Below are 17,606 nucleotides of genomic sequence, written 5' to 3' on the forward strand. Positions count from 1 at the left end.
ATGAGCAAGGAGGGTGTGGCTGATGACCCCAGGAGGTTATGACAGCAAGGAACTGGCCAATCCAGGTCAGCGTTCATGTGCTCCACAGCTTTCTGGATCTAGCCTTATATTACTGGTGGCCAGTAAAGCACTTTGCAGGTACCACTCCGGCATTCCTCCGCCTCACCACCTTCAACTGTATTGAGCACTATGTCACCACCTTCAACTGTATTGACCACGTTCACTGAAGCCTCCATACCTCCAGACCCAAACCCAACACTGCCTTTCATCCTGGACATGAGATACCATGTATTTAGCGCAGTATTGTTGTGGGAAGGGCTTCTAGGTAAGAATACGGTGGCTTCCTTCAGCTGGACAATGGCGCAGACTTTGAATGTGCAGAGCAAGCATATTATAGCCATCTCCAACTTTACTGAGCACTGCACTCTGTCCTTCTCTTTTTGTAAACATTGTTTTTCATTTACTGAAGATCAAGTCGATATATTAAATGAAGCCACTCCAATCCAGCCCTCCCCTTTCCACCCACCATTATGACCTAAAGGTACTGAAATAGACAAATAAGACATGGAAAATAAGATAGACAAGACGTGACATTATAAGACCATGCAGGTTGATGCAGACAGACAGAACTGGATAAGACAAAGCAGAGGAGATAGACTTTATCTGTGAAGTTGACAAACGTATGTGATGATAGAACTGCAGTTTCACTGCAGTCTCCCTAAACAGAACTGAACGACGACTCGCTGCAAACTGCTGCCTGTCATCCAAGCCGGTCGCCGATTCCGCCCGCACCTCTGTGGTCGGCACTTCCATGCGGCACATCGGCCATGCATCTCTCACCTGGTTGTTAAGCTTCGGACAGCTGGCATGGGGGCTGGAGGCTCTCTAAGGGCATGACTTTGCGGTCCGACACCAGCCAAGCAGGTTCCCCAGCGATGAAGACTCCCTTAGTCATCACCTCTCTGAGTTGGATGACTTGCATTACTGCTGCCATGCCGAGGAGCGCAGCCAGAGGTGTGATGCAGTGGCAGCTGCATAGGTGGACACTGGAAGCAAGGGACTGCAGGGGGAGCTGGCGAGCAACCTGGCACTGGCCCAGTTCCTTGTTTTCTACCCACTTGCCAGTTTTAGACCCCAGTGGTTCCTTTTGTTTGTTTTTTTTTCCATTCTTCCCTTGTTCGGCTTCACCATGCCCTTCATATGGAATCTCCTAACGATGTACGACCGTATGCTTAACCCTTCATAGTAGTTCCATGTTGCCAAACCTCGGTAAAAATGTATCCATCATTGAACTGAAATATCGAAATGCCAGAATGCCCTGCATGTTATCTTCAGAAAATTTCAAGGAGGTTCATGTGACACTCTGGTCAAATGCAAATAATACGCTTAGGCCTATATTTCAGTTGATCTAGTCAACAAACAAAAAAGAAAAGAACAAAAATGAATCAATCAAATAAGATTTATGATGAATAAAACAATAATTTAATGCTGCACTTCACAATCATGCAGAGACATTTTCTGGGACAGGAACAGGAACAGAAACTTAAGGCACCTTTTGCATTTAACTTTTGCATTTCAGGTGCGTTTTGCTTTTACGTTTTGCATGCATTTCTTTAAGTAAATTTAACTCAAGTCAATATTAAGTAAACTGAACGAAAAACAATTTGTTCACAATGCTCAAATTAATGCTGTTCACTCAAAAACCTTTGCCATGCCAAGGAAACCTTAAGTTGTCTCTACCTGGTATTTTGAGTTGCTCCTACATGGATAACTCTTATTCAACATAAATTAATTAATTAGTTTGACTTAACATTTTAGTTTGATAATACTTGACTATTTAACCAGAGCAAACTAAAAGACATGAAGCATAAAAATAAACGTTTAATTTTAAAAAAGAAACATTTTAAAAACGTTTTTTTTAATTCTAGCACAAACAATAACAAAAAAACCTTCGTGAAACAGTAGGGAACAGTATATATTAAATCAATAATGACAAAAAAATAATTCTTCAAAATTTGAAAACATTTTACCTTGAGGACAAACAGCAAACAACAATTCCATTTCCAAACAGCCTATTCAATACACGGTAGCAGTGGTATATCCATCAAGAATCAAGATTCAACGACTGTTCAACGGCAATGATAAACAGCATTTTCAATATAAGTATGGGGATCTGCAACCACGACAGACTACGATGGGTGAATGTGTGTGCGTATATACACAGATACATACGGTACTGTACATACACAAATTCATACATGCATGCACGCATGCATGCAGGCACACATACCTGAGAAACTTCAAACAAGGCGGGTCCTCTTTGAATAAGATCTGCAACCTACTGTAGGACTGGCTTCTACAATCCCCCCACCCCGCCCCGAACACATTTACAAACAAAGTGACCGAAATCGTTTTGCAGCATTTTCCCTGTGTTCCAGTATTATAATAAATATTAATCCCTGAGCTCTTCCTATAAGAATGAAACTTCAAAACCAAGCATGACGTCAAGCAAAAGTTTGGCATATATTTATATGTAAAATATGAAGGCTGTAATTGTTCTTGACATTTGGTTGTGGGCCGACCGTTTGGGGCGACCCCCAAACTGCGCCATCACAGTAACGCATACCCCATTTGGCTGCGGTTGTGGGCAGTGGTTCCCAGACCGGTGCGAACCGGTATGTGGGGACTGTCTGCGCACAGCCGGGTTTTCATAGCCCTTTCGGGGGTGGGGGGGCAGGCCAAGAGGCCATTTCGAATAGTGATTTATAATTGTGGTAAAAAAAAAATCGGTCCCTCATGATGATAATAAAAACCTCTTAATAATATATAATAACACACATCTTCTGCTCCTGGTAGTAACAATTTTCTCTCTGTTTGGTAAATGTGAAAATATTAATATTTTTAATATTAGAGTCGTACAAAATGGTGCACAGTGCAATCATTTTTTTTCACGTAGGAACAAATAAATTATAGGGAATGCATTTTCAGCAGTATTATGAACTCACTTCGTACCAGTTTCCGATTTAAATAAATAATTTATATTAATAGATTTTTAGAACGGGGAATAGTGTTTTTGTAATTTAGTTTTATTCCTTATACATTATAGTATTCATCTCTAGATATCCTACACGGAATCACAAAAAAAAAAAAACAATATGACAATATGCTAGAGCATTCACGCACTAGAAGCAAATGTATAGTACAGGCAGAAAATAAGTATACAGTACAGCTAAAATACAATCGGACGTTAGACACAACAAACACTTTGAGATGCGCGCAGGAGATAAGCGGGGATCAACAGGATGTCAGAGATCTTTAAGGCTGGGAGGGGACGAAAGAGGAAAATGGAAGACGTTTTGCAAATGCTTTCTTGCTTTGTTCCCGATGGGGGTCTCAAAAACGCCTGCATGGAGTCCACTCTCTCAGTTCCGTGTTGTCATTCGATTTGGTTGTAAAATCATGCCGCAGCTTCATGAACCGGTAACAAAGAGCCGATGCCCATCTGTGCGTCTAGTCCTCACCTGCTGAAATGCTGGACAGCTCCCATCCTTGCGTTCCTTCTACAGGCTGCTCTTCCCTTCCCTGTTCTGAGACCCAATATACTATGAAAGAATATACAAAGGTGTCAGTATAAAACAATTTGCGTAAACAAGGATGTTAAATGATCTATTTCAAGCATTCAGTCAAGCGATTGCACCGTACAACATTTTTTTGACTATACGTTTTATGACTATATGAATATTATAATGCACGTGAGCTGTTATGTTTTGGATTTACTGAATGGGTTTCACAGCGAGAAGCATAGAACGACGCGAGGATCCTTGCACATCCTCTCATCGTTGATTTTCAGTGGAGAAGCAGAGAAAAGGCAAGAGGTGGGGTAGAGACCGGTGCCGGATACACGCCGTAGCTGCTCGCCCGCACTGCAGCTTAACTCTTCCAGCGCCGAGGACCGCGGGTGAGTTCATGAAATTTAATCTCTTGATTTTTTCGACGACTTAAGCGGATCGATTTTACCGTGTGTAGCTTAAAAAGGACAGATTCGGCATTTGATTGCTTAAGTAGCGAGTTATGGTTTCCCTGCCTGGTACCGGTTGAAGGATAGAAGTTTTGACAGAGCTGTAGAGCACCTAAGACGTGAAAGACTGTCGGGACCCTTTCCTCCTTCAGTGTCCTTATATTTGCATGTCTTACATGCATCCTCATCCTGGCATCCGGTTTTGATTTAGAGAAGCAACTCAGTGTGCAAGACGTTTTGTCGCACATGCACCATGATAATCGTCCCGTTAATTGCATTGAGCTAAATATTCTGTGTATCGTGTAATGGTACATATTGTATATACAGTATATAATGTGCATTATTACAGTGGATTATGTACGCATAATGGGTACGTAGATTGTTGAATATCACCTATTTTCTAACCATAATGAAGTATGCATAATCTGTTTTTTTGTAATGCTTGATTGAGTATTCATACATGTAATCTATTTTATGTGGAAGCCGGTTACGTAAACTGACGCATGTGTAAAGTGCAAGCGTGTTAGTAAGTATGTTTCTGTTTCACGTTTGATAGCTGAGGGTCCTGGTGCGAGTTAATCCCCCTGGCCACCAGATCTTATAGCCGCCAAAATCCCCAAACGCCCAAAACCAGACAGCATATGAAAGCATATGATGCGGTTTTGCTAACTGAAGTGAAGTTTGTTCCTAATCGCTAGACCACATAAATATTATAGTGTTTACAGATTAATCTGTGAATGACATCATTTTTTTCTAGGGACTCGCATGAAGTGTTTTGGTCCAGCATTGGGCATCTCTATTTCCAGAAGGGTTTTTATTACTGTTAGTTTAATATTTGAGGTTTAAAGTGATACGGTTGATAGTGGTACTGAAATTTTTTTTTAAACAGAGGCAGGTTGTTCTACAGAGGGATTTCATTCATAAATGGATCAGGAACTAAAATATTAAGTCCAGACAATACCTTTATATCCAAATGAAAAGTTTGGGATGCAAGAAAACAGGGAATCATTTTTAGGACAGTTAAATCTCCAGACTCATATTTGAGAACCGTAGCACTAACAGATGTGTAAGTTGTCCCAGAATAATCTTTAAGAAGTTGGGTTCTAATGTTAACAAGATGGTCGTCTAACGGCGTCTAGGCTATTTGTGTCTAAACAGTGATGTGACCGAGGAGACTAGCATTTATAAGTCAAGTCTAAAACCTAGTGATGTAACTAAAGAGATGCTCATTAAATGTCCAGCATTAAAATCGGTTTGTCTGTGAGTCATTTCATAGCTGTGAGCCTCTATGGGGTGTATGCAGATACATATTCTGCAGGAAAGACTATTGACCTTGTCAGGCTTGCAAGCCTATCGAACAGGAAATGATCTACCGTACTGCAGAACCAAAAAATGATCTATGCTTCTATGGAACGGTCTCCCCTTCTGTTTCTAAACGTCCTGATCTACATTAATTAGCTGTTAATCATTAAACTAGCATTTACGGAGTTGAGGAAAGAGGATTCTGCTCAAGCAGCAAAGAACATTCACAAAATTCTAGCGGAGAAGGTGCATGTTAATACAGATTATAAGATAATCATATTATCGACTTCTACAGCAATGACCACCCTGAATATACAGTCTTTTGGTTTGTTAAGCGTCAAGGAGCGTGCATGCGTGTCAATTTTTTTCCATTTCCTCTAATGAGCTGATTCAAGATAATGACATCATCATGGTGGTGAGATGCGGTGTGGGGATATCCTGCAAGGTGATACTGGTACTTAGGTCCTGTTCATGTCAATTTTAAAACCCAGTGGAGCCATTTCTTGTTAAATAAAGGGAAGGATGGGCATGATATGCTCCACCACTTTGTGACCTGTGGGAGAGGCAGCAGATGGGAAAGTCATGTAAGGTGACAGATCCAGAGGGAGGTTCCAAACCTCCCTGCAGCTTCCTATTAGCAGTACATGCAGACAGTGGCGGGTAGCTGCTCTGCAGTTTTTAGATAAGCTTTGCAACACGTGTCTCCACAGCTGCAGCCAGCTGCTCACAGGTTGCTCCTCTCTTTCAGAGAGTCCTCGTGCACCACCGGCCTCTCCGAGTTTAGGGTTCCGCCTGTAATTGCAGGAGTCGATGGAATGGGAAAAAGGACACAGGTCCATTGAGGGGTGGATGAATGCAGCTGGATCCAACAGCAGATCGGGCAGCTGAAGGGCAGGAGGCAAACGGGAGGAACTGAAAGGGGTGTTAGACATGCCACGAAGTAGCAAAAGGGCAGCTGTAAGCCTTAGCCGAAAGAATTAAGATGGTGACACATTGGGGATTTGCAGACTCCCAAGATCATTCTGAGACTTCATTCTCTAAAGATCCTTTAAGTAACCGTGTTCTTTGTTTGCTGAAGTACAGCTCAAAAGGCTGGCAGAACAGGGTCACACCTGCTTCTGTCAACACCGTAGGAGAGAAGCATTGCAGTGAGATATGGCTGTGGCACTTCAACACTGCCTGACTTGTAAACTACATGACCTGCCTATATGCCTGTAGTCACAGCCAGTCACCTATGACCTCGGCACAGAGAGGCACAGTGAGGCCACCTTCAGTCTCGCTTCTTTCCCGTTCTTCTTCTTGTGGCCCTGGTCTGGGAGTGACACTCGTACAGAAGTGCTTTCCCGAAAGTATTGTTGATTTGCTGCAGTAGCTAAAATGCTGTCATTCGATCACTTCCTAGAACAAATTTCAAACTGACTACACTAAAGGCTCACAGAGGGAAAAGACTACAAATGATTGATTCACTTGGGATCCCACGGTACGTCTTCCAAGGGTTGGTTATCTAGCCAGTTCTTATGCTAGTAAAGCCACTTGAAGTCTGAAGCAACTGTTAATGCGTTTTAAAAGCAATATACACTGGTTATTCCAAACTGGCATTACTTTTATCAGTATAGAATTCACTTTAATGTTGAATTTGCTTCGGAGGTAAGCAACAAAAGGAACTAAAATGTGCTGTTTTTTTGCTAAATATTAGCCAGTGATTTCTGTTGCTACAGTTATGCTACTCTTAGGTAGCGACAGTGTCAACTGGCCAAACTTTGATCACCTGACTGTCTGGTTTCAGGTTTTTTTAGGAAGTCATAAGCATAATTAGCTAAAGAATGGACTCTGAACAACACAACTGTGCCAGTTTTATGTCTGCGTGCACATTGAGGTTCATAGAGTTATGTAACTTTGACTAGACTACATTATTCTTGGATTACACTTTAAGATCCACACATTTGTAAATAAGAAATGTATATCATGCATATCCTTTTGGCTTCAAACTTCCAAGTTTGACTACAGTGTCAACTGTGTGTATGCAGTTTGCATGTTCATCCTCCGTCAGTCTGAGTCTTTCTACAGTTTTTTATCTTGACAGGAATGGCACTTTGGACCAGGAGCTCCAAGCACACCCCTGTAAACTGACATCACTGCTCGCCGTAAGATACACGCACACTCAAACAAACACAACAGATCTTCTAGAAAAGCACTGAATGCTATCAGCACCCGGGGTGACGGACAGACAAAGCAGGCAATCACAGTTCATCCAACGGCAGCAGCTGGCCAGTGGTGCACACGCAGAAGGAGAGGAGGCGGATTCCCCAGACCCGGATGCAGAACATCTTTGAGCAGAACTTAGATATGGCCACGGCTTTGCTCGCTGGAGAGAAGCTAAAGGAGCTCATTTTGCCCGGGTCCACTCAGGATGAGAAGGGCGGGGCCTTGGCTGGCCTTATGGTCCAGCTGAAACTGGAGCTGCCCTTCGACCGTGTGGTCACCATCGGCACCGTCATCATCCCCATCCTCCTAGTCACCCTAGTCTTCACACGCAACTTTGCAGGTCAGTGAGGCTGCTTTGGGCTGTTATGCTGAGTATGTATTCAGAGAGCCGTGTGCAGACATGATGCTCATCACCGACTTTCACTGCAGATGTTACATGTTTCATGATTGCTTATACAGTACAGGGCTGCAGTGAATCCAAGGCCTGTTCCAGGAAGCACAGTGTATTAGACAGTGACATTCATTCACACACCAAATCACAGACTGAGATACCAGTCCTCCTAACTGTATATTACTGTGTGTTGGAAAAATATACACATACACACACACACACGTGCACACGCATATTCACAGATTATTTATCTATATCTTTGCGGGGACTCTCCTTTCATTTTTATGGGGACAACTCTAACCCAACATGACAACCTTAACCTCCCCCCAGCCCTAACCTTAACCATAAGTAACCAAGCAAAATGCACATCTTTTAATTTTTTGACTGCATTCACAGATCTTTGTGGGGACCTGAAAAATGGTCCCCACAATGTCAAAAATAACAGGTTTTTAATAATAATGATAATCATGTTCACTTAGCAGTAATAATGTAACATAATTTTCAGCATTACAGTCTTAGTTAAATATTTATAATATATTATTTATATACTTCAGATTTTGTTGATAAAATGAACCACTTATTACGAGTAGCAGAAAAAGGGAACAGTGATACATATTAGCGTAGTGACGTATTACATGTATCCCTTACAGTAAACGTTGAATACTATAGATACTGTACATTTATTAGTATTTTTACACTGATTACACCATTATGCTAATAGTCGGGAAGCAATTCCATGAGATTCATATTCATTTGCCTGCAGGGGGCGCTTATTTAGCCTATTGCATTACATTATGCTGTAGCAGGCCTTAGAAAAACCCACACAAGCTGGCTGCTCAAATAATAAATACGATTCACCTACTTGCTGAACCGGTCCTCCAATGTGTTGCTCAAAAGTTCTGTGAAAATAGCCGTATAATAATCCATATACACCAGCCTTTATCATTTGCGAAGCTCAAACATTAATAGTAACTCAGATGGATATAAATCAAACAATGAAGTGTGTCCTGTAATGGAAGTGAAATTATAGAGACAGAGCCTGACAGTTGCCCCTTGAATTACATAGCAGAACCAAGTGAAAATTACTGGGGGCATCAAACAGAGAATAGTATGAAGAGTGTGTCAAATTAGCTGTTAACATCTTGCAGTTTTACTTTGCGGACAGTTTGATAATAATTGATATGCTTTCAGAAAAGCCCTCTGTCTGTCTGTGATATAGCCTGATATACGAATTGACAGAGCAGTGCCCAGGTGACACAAGTATTTTATGATCCTGATGCAAGAACACAGTGCTGATCCTGTGTGTCTGAGATCAGTGAGGAGATTACGCTCTGCAGGTTTAAAAAGGGAGGGGCGGTTTTGGGCTCACTGCTGAGTCAGGCCGTCTGCATAACTGCACCAGGCAGCCGGCTTTGACTGTGCACTTGACTTTCTGCGGTGCCAGGGGCTGCATTATCCCAACCGCAGGCAGGCGTCACAGGCAGCCTGCATCCCCACCAGGAACACCAGCCATTTTGTATGCAGTTAAAAGAATCCCATTTATCAGTTTACCAAATCCCACTTATCCAGATATAAAGGCTTACATTTGCACTTTGAATTAGATTTATTTTGAAGGGCACAAAGGCATTTGAAGGTCATTGAGACACTGGATCATGTGTCTTATGAAGACATTAGTATTTCTTCATTTCTTCAATGAAGAAGTATTTCTGCAAGGTGCCTTTGTATCATACAATGCAAATAACATGCTCAAAAAGCGTTTACTTGAGTCGATGCACAGGAGAGACTTTGGTAAAGAAATTTCCCCATTAGCGTGAGAAAATGGTGATTTGTCAAAAGCAGGAGCCAAAGCTAAAGGCTTGTTGTATATAGCTTACTGTGGGAAAGGCAAAATTCAAGGAATGCAGACCGGGCATGTCGGCATTCGACTCATCCGACTCATGTCTGCATTCAACTCATCCAACTCATGTCTGCATTCAACTCATCCGACTCATGTCTGCATTCAACTCATCCGACTTTTGTCTGCATTCGACTCATCCGACTCATATCTGCATTCGATTCATCTGACTCATGTCTGCATTCAACTCATCCGACTCATTTCGGCATTTCACTCATCCGATTCATGTCTGCATTCGACTCATCCAACTCATGTCTGCATTCGATTCATCTGACTCATGTCTGCATTCAACTCATCCGACTCATTTCGGCATTTCACTGATTCGATTCATGTCTGCATTCGACTTATCCGACTCATGTCTGCATTCAACTCATCCGACTCATGTTTGCATTCGATTCATCTGACTCATGTCTGCATTCAACTCATCCGACTCATGTCTGCATTCGACTCATCCGACTCTTGTCTGCATTCGACTTCTAGTTTGACTCACATTAACCAAGTATTTTGTTTTTAAATAAAATTTGTTTCCTACTCTGTTAATTAAGTGAACTGTAAAGACTTATGAATAATGTGATTGGCTAATTTAATCATGGTAATCATATGGTAACTAATCATATGATCATTATACTCTACCCTATATCTTCAGAAGAGTCCATATATTGCTATACTCCAAGCAACTTCACACGTGACCAGGCTCTGTATGCACGTGGCTACTGCTGGACAGAGCTGCGAGACGCCATCCCTGGGGTGGAGACGACCCTTCGGCCATCCCTGTTTGAGCACAAGTTCCTGCCCTATGCCTTGCTGGCCTTTGCGGGCATCATGTACATCCCCGCCCTGGGCTGGGAGTTTTTGGGCTCCACACGGCTTACCTCCGAACTCAACTTCCTGCTGCAAGAGATCGACAACTGTTACCACCGGGCAGCTGAGGGTCGGGCTCCAAAGATCGAGAAGCAGATCCAGTCCAAGGGGCCGGGAATTACAGAGCGTGAGCGGCGGGAGATCATCGAAAACGCGGAGAAGGAGAAGAGCCCTGAGCAGAACCTCTTTGAGAAGTACTTGGAACGACGTGGCCAGAGCAATTTTTTAGCCAAGCTCTATCTGGCCCGACATCTGGCAATCATCTGCCTGAGCTCCATCCCCATCACCTACCTGAGCATCTACTACGCCCGGCAGCGGCAGAATGAGTTCACCTGTGCCCTGGGAGAGCCTCCAGACTCAAGCAGCACCTCCGACCTGCGAGTGAGTGTCAACTGCAAGCTGCCATCTGTGCAGCTACAGCGGATCATGGCAGCCGTGGATATCGGCCTGCTCTGCTTCATGAACCTCATTATCTTGGTCAACCTGCTCCACCTGTTCGTAGTGCGCAAGTCCAACTTCGTTTTTGACAAGCTGCACAAGGTGGGCATCAAGACACGCCGCCGCTGGCAGAAGTCGCAGTTCTGCGACATCAACATCCTGGCGATGTTTTGCGACGAGAACCGCGACCACATTAAGTCCCTCAACCGGCTGGACTTCATCACCAATGAAAGCGACTTAATGTACGATAACGTGGTGCGGCAGCTCCTCGCTGCCTTGGCACAATCCAATCATGATGCCACGCCCACAGTGCGGGACTCAGGCATCCAGACCATAGACCCCAACCTTGACCCATCTGTCCTGGGTATCGGAGAGTTGGGTGGGGAACCGCTCGTCATCAAGCGACCTCGAAAAAAGATTAAGTGGATCCCTACCTCTAACCCTTTACCTCAGTCTTTCAAGGTATGAACTGTTGATTAATTTCCGGTTATTAGGTTGTGAATATGTCAATGCAACTTTGAGTGCAATAATCAAAAGAATAACATGGAGAAGTGAATTATGGGACAGCTTAGTCATAATATACCACGTATAATTTATACACCGGAAAAGAAGTAAGTTTTAAAACCTAATTTTCTTTAAGTGGACTACACTTTTTTCTCATTATATACTTACTTTTTTTTTTTTAAATACCTTCGGAGAAAAACAAATAGTAACAGTAAGTTACTTTCCGATCAGAAATGCGCAGGGAACACTCCGGCCAGGATATCATGCATTTAGCTTTAATAGACAGGCTGACCTAGCCCCAAACCCTTGCCCAGGGATCCTTGTTCATTCTTCTAGGTGACACCAAGTCTTCCTTCAATATTTCACTGTCATCCTTTACATGCAGGAACCTCTGGCCCTGACCCGGCTGGAGAACAGCACCAAGCCTGACAAGCCCAAGCCGCTGCGTCGCAAAACAGTCGCTGACACCTTCATTGCCCCCCTGATGGACTCCAAGAGCACACAGCACCCCTTGACCTCCAAAAGTATGGGCAACTGGCTATGGCGGTCCTCTACGTCGATCAATCCAAGTTCCATACCGTTTATTCAGTACAGAGTCTCAGTGAGCCTGGACTCTAGAAAGCACTGTCCACATGGCAGGGGATGCCTATAATCGGATGCCAGTCCATCTCAGACAAGTGGACCTTCATGCATAAATGAAGCTTCATCACAATGTCACATTCCTCCTCATTTAATTATCCAAGAATCGTGTCACCTTTGACATATGTATTTTTTGAAGTACACAGAAGTTTGGTAGACGTGTATGTTTCTGGATTTCCAGTGTTGCTGTCTAACATATAACTGTCTGGCAGCTGGAGATCTGAGTGGGGTTGGCACGGAGAAGAAACACAAGGGCAATTTTTCCTTGGACGTCCAGCCCTACATGCTGACCATCCGCAAGCCCAAGGCTGTGGTGGCTCTTGCAGAACCTACACCCCCGGACAGCAGTCTGGACACGGTGTTCCTCGAGGGCACGCACACCATAGTACACGTGCCCTCCTCAATCACAGGTAGCTCCAATTGCTGCTTCAGATAATGCAAATGCTTTTGTCGTTTGATGGAGTTGATGAATCACTGGCAGGTTGCTTGGAATCCAGTGACTCACCAAGACCCTTTGTTTTGCTTTATAGACAAAAATATATTATTATGTTATATATATTATGCTCCTTTTGAAGGTGAATATTCATCTAGAATCAGTAGGATCAGTAGGTATAGGTCAGATCTGAACAGATGTGAAGCAGTTCTGTTAGTTTGGATCTGTGCTGGATGGACAAGCCTAAATTTGATATTATGCTTAATATGTATTTTAAAGAGCAATACTTTTATCTCATTCTTCATCTTTTTTTCCAGATAATAAGGAGTCGGTCTCTGAACCAAATCCATCCTCATTCTCAGGGGTGACCCTCTCCACTTCTTCTTTCCTGAATGGCACCACTAGCAGCCTGCCCATGACCCTCCCCCCGGCATCCCAGGAGGATGCTGAGAATCAGGGGGGACCCTTCAACCGAAACCCCTCCCACCCTCTCCTCAACATTCATCGCACGCTGTACGAGGAGACGGAGCCGTCGGAGCAGGCGCACAGGGATAGGCTGACCGAGAGGCCCGCTGGGGAGCTGATTGCTGCTGGCGAGTGCTGAGAGGCGAGGCTTAGCTATGGCCTGCCTCCTCCAACACACCACATCTTCCCAAATGATCCCGCTGCCACTCAGTGCAACTGCCACACATTGGCCCTCCACCTGGGAAGGGGGACTGAGAGGGACTGCACATTGCACTGACTCAGGATCAGAGCAAACCCTCTGGAATAAACAGGGAGGCTTTCTCCTAAGGACCAACATGATGATCGCACGTCAGTGTTAGCACAACACTTCCTGAGAATGGAAAGACTTTGTTGAGGACTGAGCGGATGGTTACTCTCTCACCTTGGCCCCATCCATCACCACCCAATGACAAGTCACTGGAATGAGAATTAGCTTTATTTAAGGGCAGGTAAAACAGCACACTGTGGTGGTGTGTCGGTGCTGAATCACATTATGTCTGCTATAACATACTAACCAGAACCAGACTGACATAGCGATGACCTGTACAGGAGAGTTAAAACAAAGTGATACGTGTTGATGGCTCCTTACCGTTCGTAACTAAAGGAACAACGACCAAAAAGAATTCTATGCTACCAAGCCTATTATTTATCATGGGTCACCAACACTGACCTCACCAGCTAATGACTATGAATCCCTTCATGACAGCCTTGGTCACAGATACAAAGGACAACAGGGAAGAGCAGGTCAAGAAACTCATGGAAGACAGTTGTTTTACTTGCATCCAGGGCAGAGTGTTTAAAGCTCTGGTCCTTCATGGTCCTAAGAAATAGACTTTTATTGTCAATCTACTGCTTTTTCTTCCATGATATACAGCTACCAATCAATCAGAATCCAAGATGGAATTTAAAAGACTTATTTCTAGATTAAACATACTATCGAAAACCTAGTACATTTAAATCAATGTTTCCCAGCCCTAGTCCTTCAATCATATCCTGTTGAATTAAGTTTATACCTAAGATGGTATATTTTGACCATTTTCTGATGTATTAAATGAATTCAAGTGTAATAATGAAAGGTGCCTTACTTTCTGGTTTAAAGACCCCTTTAATAAATCTGCAATACATTTCTATTTCATAGAATTATTTCAGATTATTTTTTAATGAGTAATTCATAGTTTAAGGTCCTGTGATAATACTTTTATAGGTATTAACTGAATTTGCCCTAGGAAAATCCATCTGTATTTCTATAGGGAAATTTTGTCATTGATTTAGGCATTGATCTAGATTTGTTATAAACTGAGGACAGTGTTAAGTGGATATGTTCTGGGAAACATTACTAAAATCCATTTGGATTTTGATGAGAAAGTCTGGGCAAGTCATTGGTCTGGATTTGTGGCATATTTTTTAGGACTGCTGCGCCTACATTAATGACTTCCCAAAAATCCTCAAATAGTCTTGTTTCCTTTGAAACATGTCACCTGGACTACCTTTTATCAGATGAGTGGAAGTTAATCACATTGTTATATCAAAGGTGATTCTTCACCTGGAGAGAAATTGACAAGGTGTGGCCCTGGAGTTCATTGACAATTTGCTTTTCAACCTGGAGCTCTTGATGTTTAATTGCATGAACTCCTCCACACCCTGGAAAAAGACCAGCTGCAAGACACCCCAATGTCATGGACACGGAATTCCAGAACATAAAGACCCGTTTACAGGAGTCAAACAGGTTTGGCTGCTGAACCCAAGGAGAGAAGTGCCTGAACCTTTCAGTTATTCATTCCCTACATTTTTTTCTCTCTGCTGTTTTCCATCAAGAACCTTAGCCTGTTAGGAAAACTGAACATGTAAGTTCTTCGTAAAAATATTCTATGAACTGCTATGGTGCTTCTTCTACAGTGGAACGGAGAGGTCAATTGTTGAAACCGGCCCCAAGGATTCATGCAACGTTCTAATGATCTTATTAAAGCTGTAAGACATTTTATGAAGTCAAAACTACATATGAGGAGGTGACAAGAAGACCGACTTATTTGTCAGTGTTGACCATTCATGCTAAAGCTTATTAGGCTAACAGTTAGTACCCTATGGATAACCTCGAGAAGCACACAGAGACGAGCACATGGAAGCGTCCTACAGCCGAGCTGGTGACATTGAGGCTAACGGGAAATGTGCAGCCATATTTCAGTCCCCCAGACCACAGCGTGGCACCTCAATCCCGTGTGTTGGGCCTGATGCAGAGTCAGTGATGTGAACCAGCTTCATGAAGCCTCCAGCTTACAGTATCTTCACTGACTTTTTCACATTCAGCACTATCCAGACTTTCTGAAATCAAATGCTTTTACTCTCTGATAGAAGGCAGCTTGCCATCACCTATAACCTGTATTTAATCAAGAAAGCCCTCACCGCATTTGCTACAACCTACCCTGCTGAGATATAAAACAATACAAATATTTATATGGAGTAGTACCTATGAATAAGACTAATGTGTTTGAGAATCCCGTAGCGACCCCCTGCCCCCAACACCAGCTCCATACACCTATACCAGCGATAATCACAGAGATGAGGTCGCCCAAAGAGTGAGACCAGAAGGACTGCACACGTCGCCTGAACGGAACCCATCAGAAGCAAATGACTTGTAGGTAAGTGTGGATAAGCTGGAGAACAGACAACTGAAAAAACGATGTGAGTAGCCGTTAAAGAAGAGGACATAATTTTGGCGTTTGCCCGTGACTCATCAAAAAAAAAAAGCATAATGTGAAAAATGAAATAGGAATAGATGATAATTGAAGGGGGGGTGATATTGTTGACCTTGGATTCTAAGAAACAGCCGGAGAAACTTGTCTAGGATGGAGCGGAGGGAGGAAAGTTTCAATTTTAAGCACAAGATCTGTATTCTGAAGCCTGTATAACATTGACCTCACTGTTAAATGTACTGTAGTTAACTTCAGACGTACGTGCAGCACAAGCATCTTACGTGTGAGTGCAGGACGACGACTGAGACTTAATGACTGCCCTCCTGAACCCTTCTTCTCTTCCTGCAGATCGTCACGCACAAACATCGAGAGACCAAGAGGATGGGGACTGTACTATGACCAGATGGAGGACCTAATGAATAAGGGTTATAGTTCCAATAGGCGCATTTTGGTTAATTTCTTTCCAGCAATTCAGCTTCTGTCATAAATACACAAGACCAGTACTAATCAGCAGAGGCTAAGCGATAACTCTCTGACTTACGTATCGATCAGAGAGTGACATCACTAAATCTCTGGGCTTCATCGTCAATATCAATTGGTTTTTGTAATTTTATTTAATAAACTTGTTCTCCCGACATGTTAATATATGTATAATGTATGATCTGTTATTGTTTTCAAATAAGTTGTGCAGTTTAGAACACATGCAAAACCTTAAGGTTTGTGCATGAGTTTCACTGAGATTTTTCTTGTTTATTTTTTTTTTTTTTTTTAGTAATCAGCACAGATCCATGATTCTGTTCAGTGTGAGCTGCATTCCCAAAAACATCACGGTCTCCATGTCTCCATATACAGCTGTCATTACGGCCCGTGCCTGAAAACCTGAGTTCCACCTAAACGTGGTTATGGTAAAGTTCAGTGAGGAATGAGATCTCTTGAACTGCAAATATTTGGATGAAATTTCTTCAGTTATAGTAATATTTCCCTATTTTCTTCTAATGCAAAATTTGCATTTTTGACCTGGCTGAAAACTTTAATTTTCCAAGTTTTTCTCTCCATGTTCATGTCCAGCCGACTACATGAGTGAATCTGAATTACTGTTTAAAACTCATGTGAACCTCCAGCTTCAGTTTTGTGAATTTAAGGATTCCAGTCTTCAATACTGGATTATGCTTATAATCTCAATTCATGATCTGCCCTTTAAATTGAATTTGAAAATGGAATCAGAAATTTCCCATTCGCTGAAACTGAACTGCAACCCGACCAATCGAACTGATCATGACCAGCCAGTGGCACAAGACCCAGATCTCTAGCGTGACAGGAGTTCATTTTAATTTTTTATCTTCCTTTCAGTTTTCTCACTGCACAGTTCACTGCCTCATGTCCAGGGTAAATTTTTACCTTTCAGGATAGTCAGTGTGCCAAAAGTTGTTTAGATGGATCTCGTTTGCATGTCCTGAGAGCTGTGGTCTTATTGGAGTGTTAGGAAAGGATAATACTGGCAACACAAATGACACAGTGGTGTCTGCAGTGAGTCAGTTGTCAGCCAGCTATCATCCAGAACTATTTAAGCACATTGTGCAGTTATGGGCACTTTAAACATGAACTGTAGCACAACTGTATAGGTGTGTATGTGTAAGTGCACGTAGGCACACAACAGTAACTATGGTCCTAGTATTACCTCCCTGCGATGGTTGATTTGGTTATCAAATTGTAACCAGAGTAAGGAG

The 17,606-nt window shown here is 42.8% G+C and overlaps 1 protein-coding gene across 1 annotated transcript; it reads left to right on the forward strand.

Moving 5' to 3' along the window:
* Window positions 1–7,352: 7,352 nt before the first annotated feature.
* On the forward strand, window positions 7,353–16,590 carry panx2 (pannexin 2). Its single transcript, XM_049007297.1, has 6 exons — window positions 7,353–7,865; window positions 10,457–11,571; window positions 11,999–12,137; window positions 12,465–12,662; window positions 13,003–15,825; window positions 16,228–16,590. The coding sequence occupies exons 1-5, from the start codon at window positions 7,637–7,639 to the stop codon at window positions 13,287–13,289; spliced, it is 1,968 nt and encodes a 655-aa protein (XP_048863254.1). The 5' UTR covers window positions 7,353–7,636; the 3' UTR covers window positions 13,290–15,825; window positions 16,228–16,590.
* Window positions 16,591–17,606: the final 1,016 nt, after the last annotated feature.

The sequence above is a fragment of the Brienomyrus brachyistius genome, chromosome 3 (assembly GCF_023856365.1).
Source record: "Brienomyrus brachyistius isolate T26 chromosome 3, BBRACH_0.4, whole genome shotgun sequence".
Lineage (NCBI taxonomy): Eukaryota > Metazoa > Chordata > Actinopteri > Osteoglossiformes > Mormyridae > Brienomyrus > Brienomyrus brachyistius.

Bases quoted from the DNA above. Each gene is read 5' to 3' on its own strand.
- panx2 (XM_049007297.1), top strand. From the start codon at position 7,637: ATGCAGAACATCTTTGAGCAGAACTTAGATATGGCCACGGCTTTGCTC. The intron at 7,866-10,456 runs GTCAGTGAGGCT...CTATATCTTCAG, and splicing joins CTTCACACGCAACTTTGCAG to AAGAGTCCATATATTGCTAT. The intron at 12,138-12,464 runs GTATGGGCAACT...ACTGTCTGGCAG, and splicing joins GCACCCCTTGACCTCCAAAA to CTGGAGATCTGAGTGGGGTT.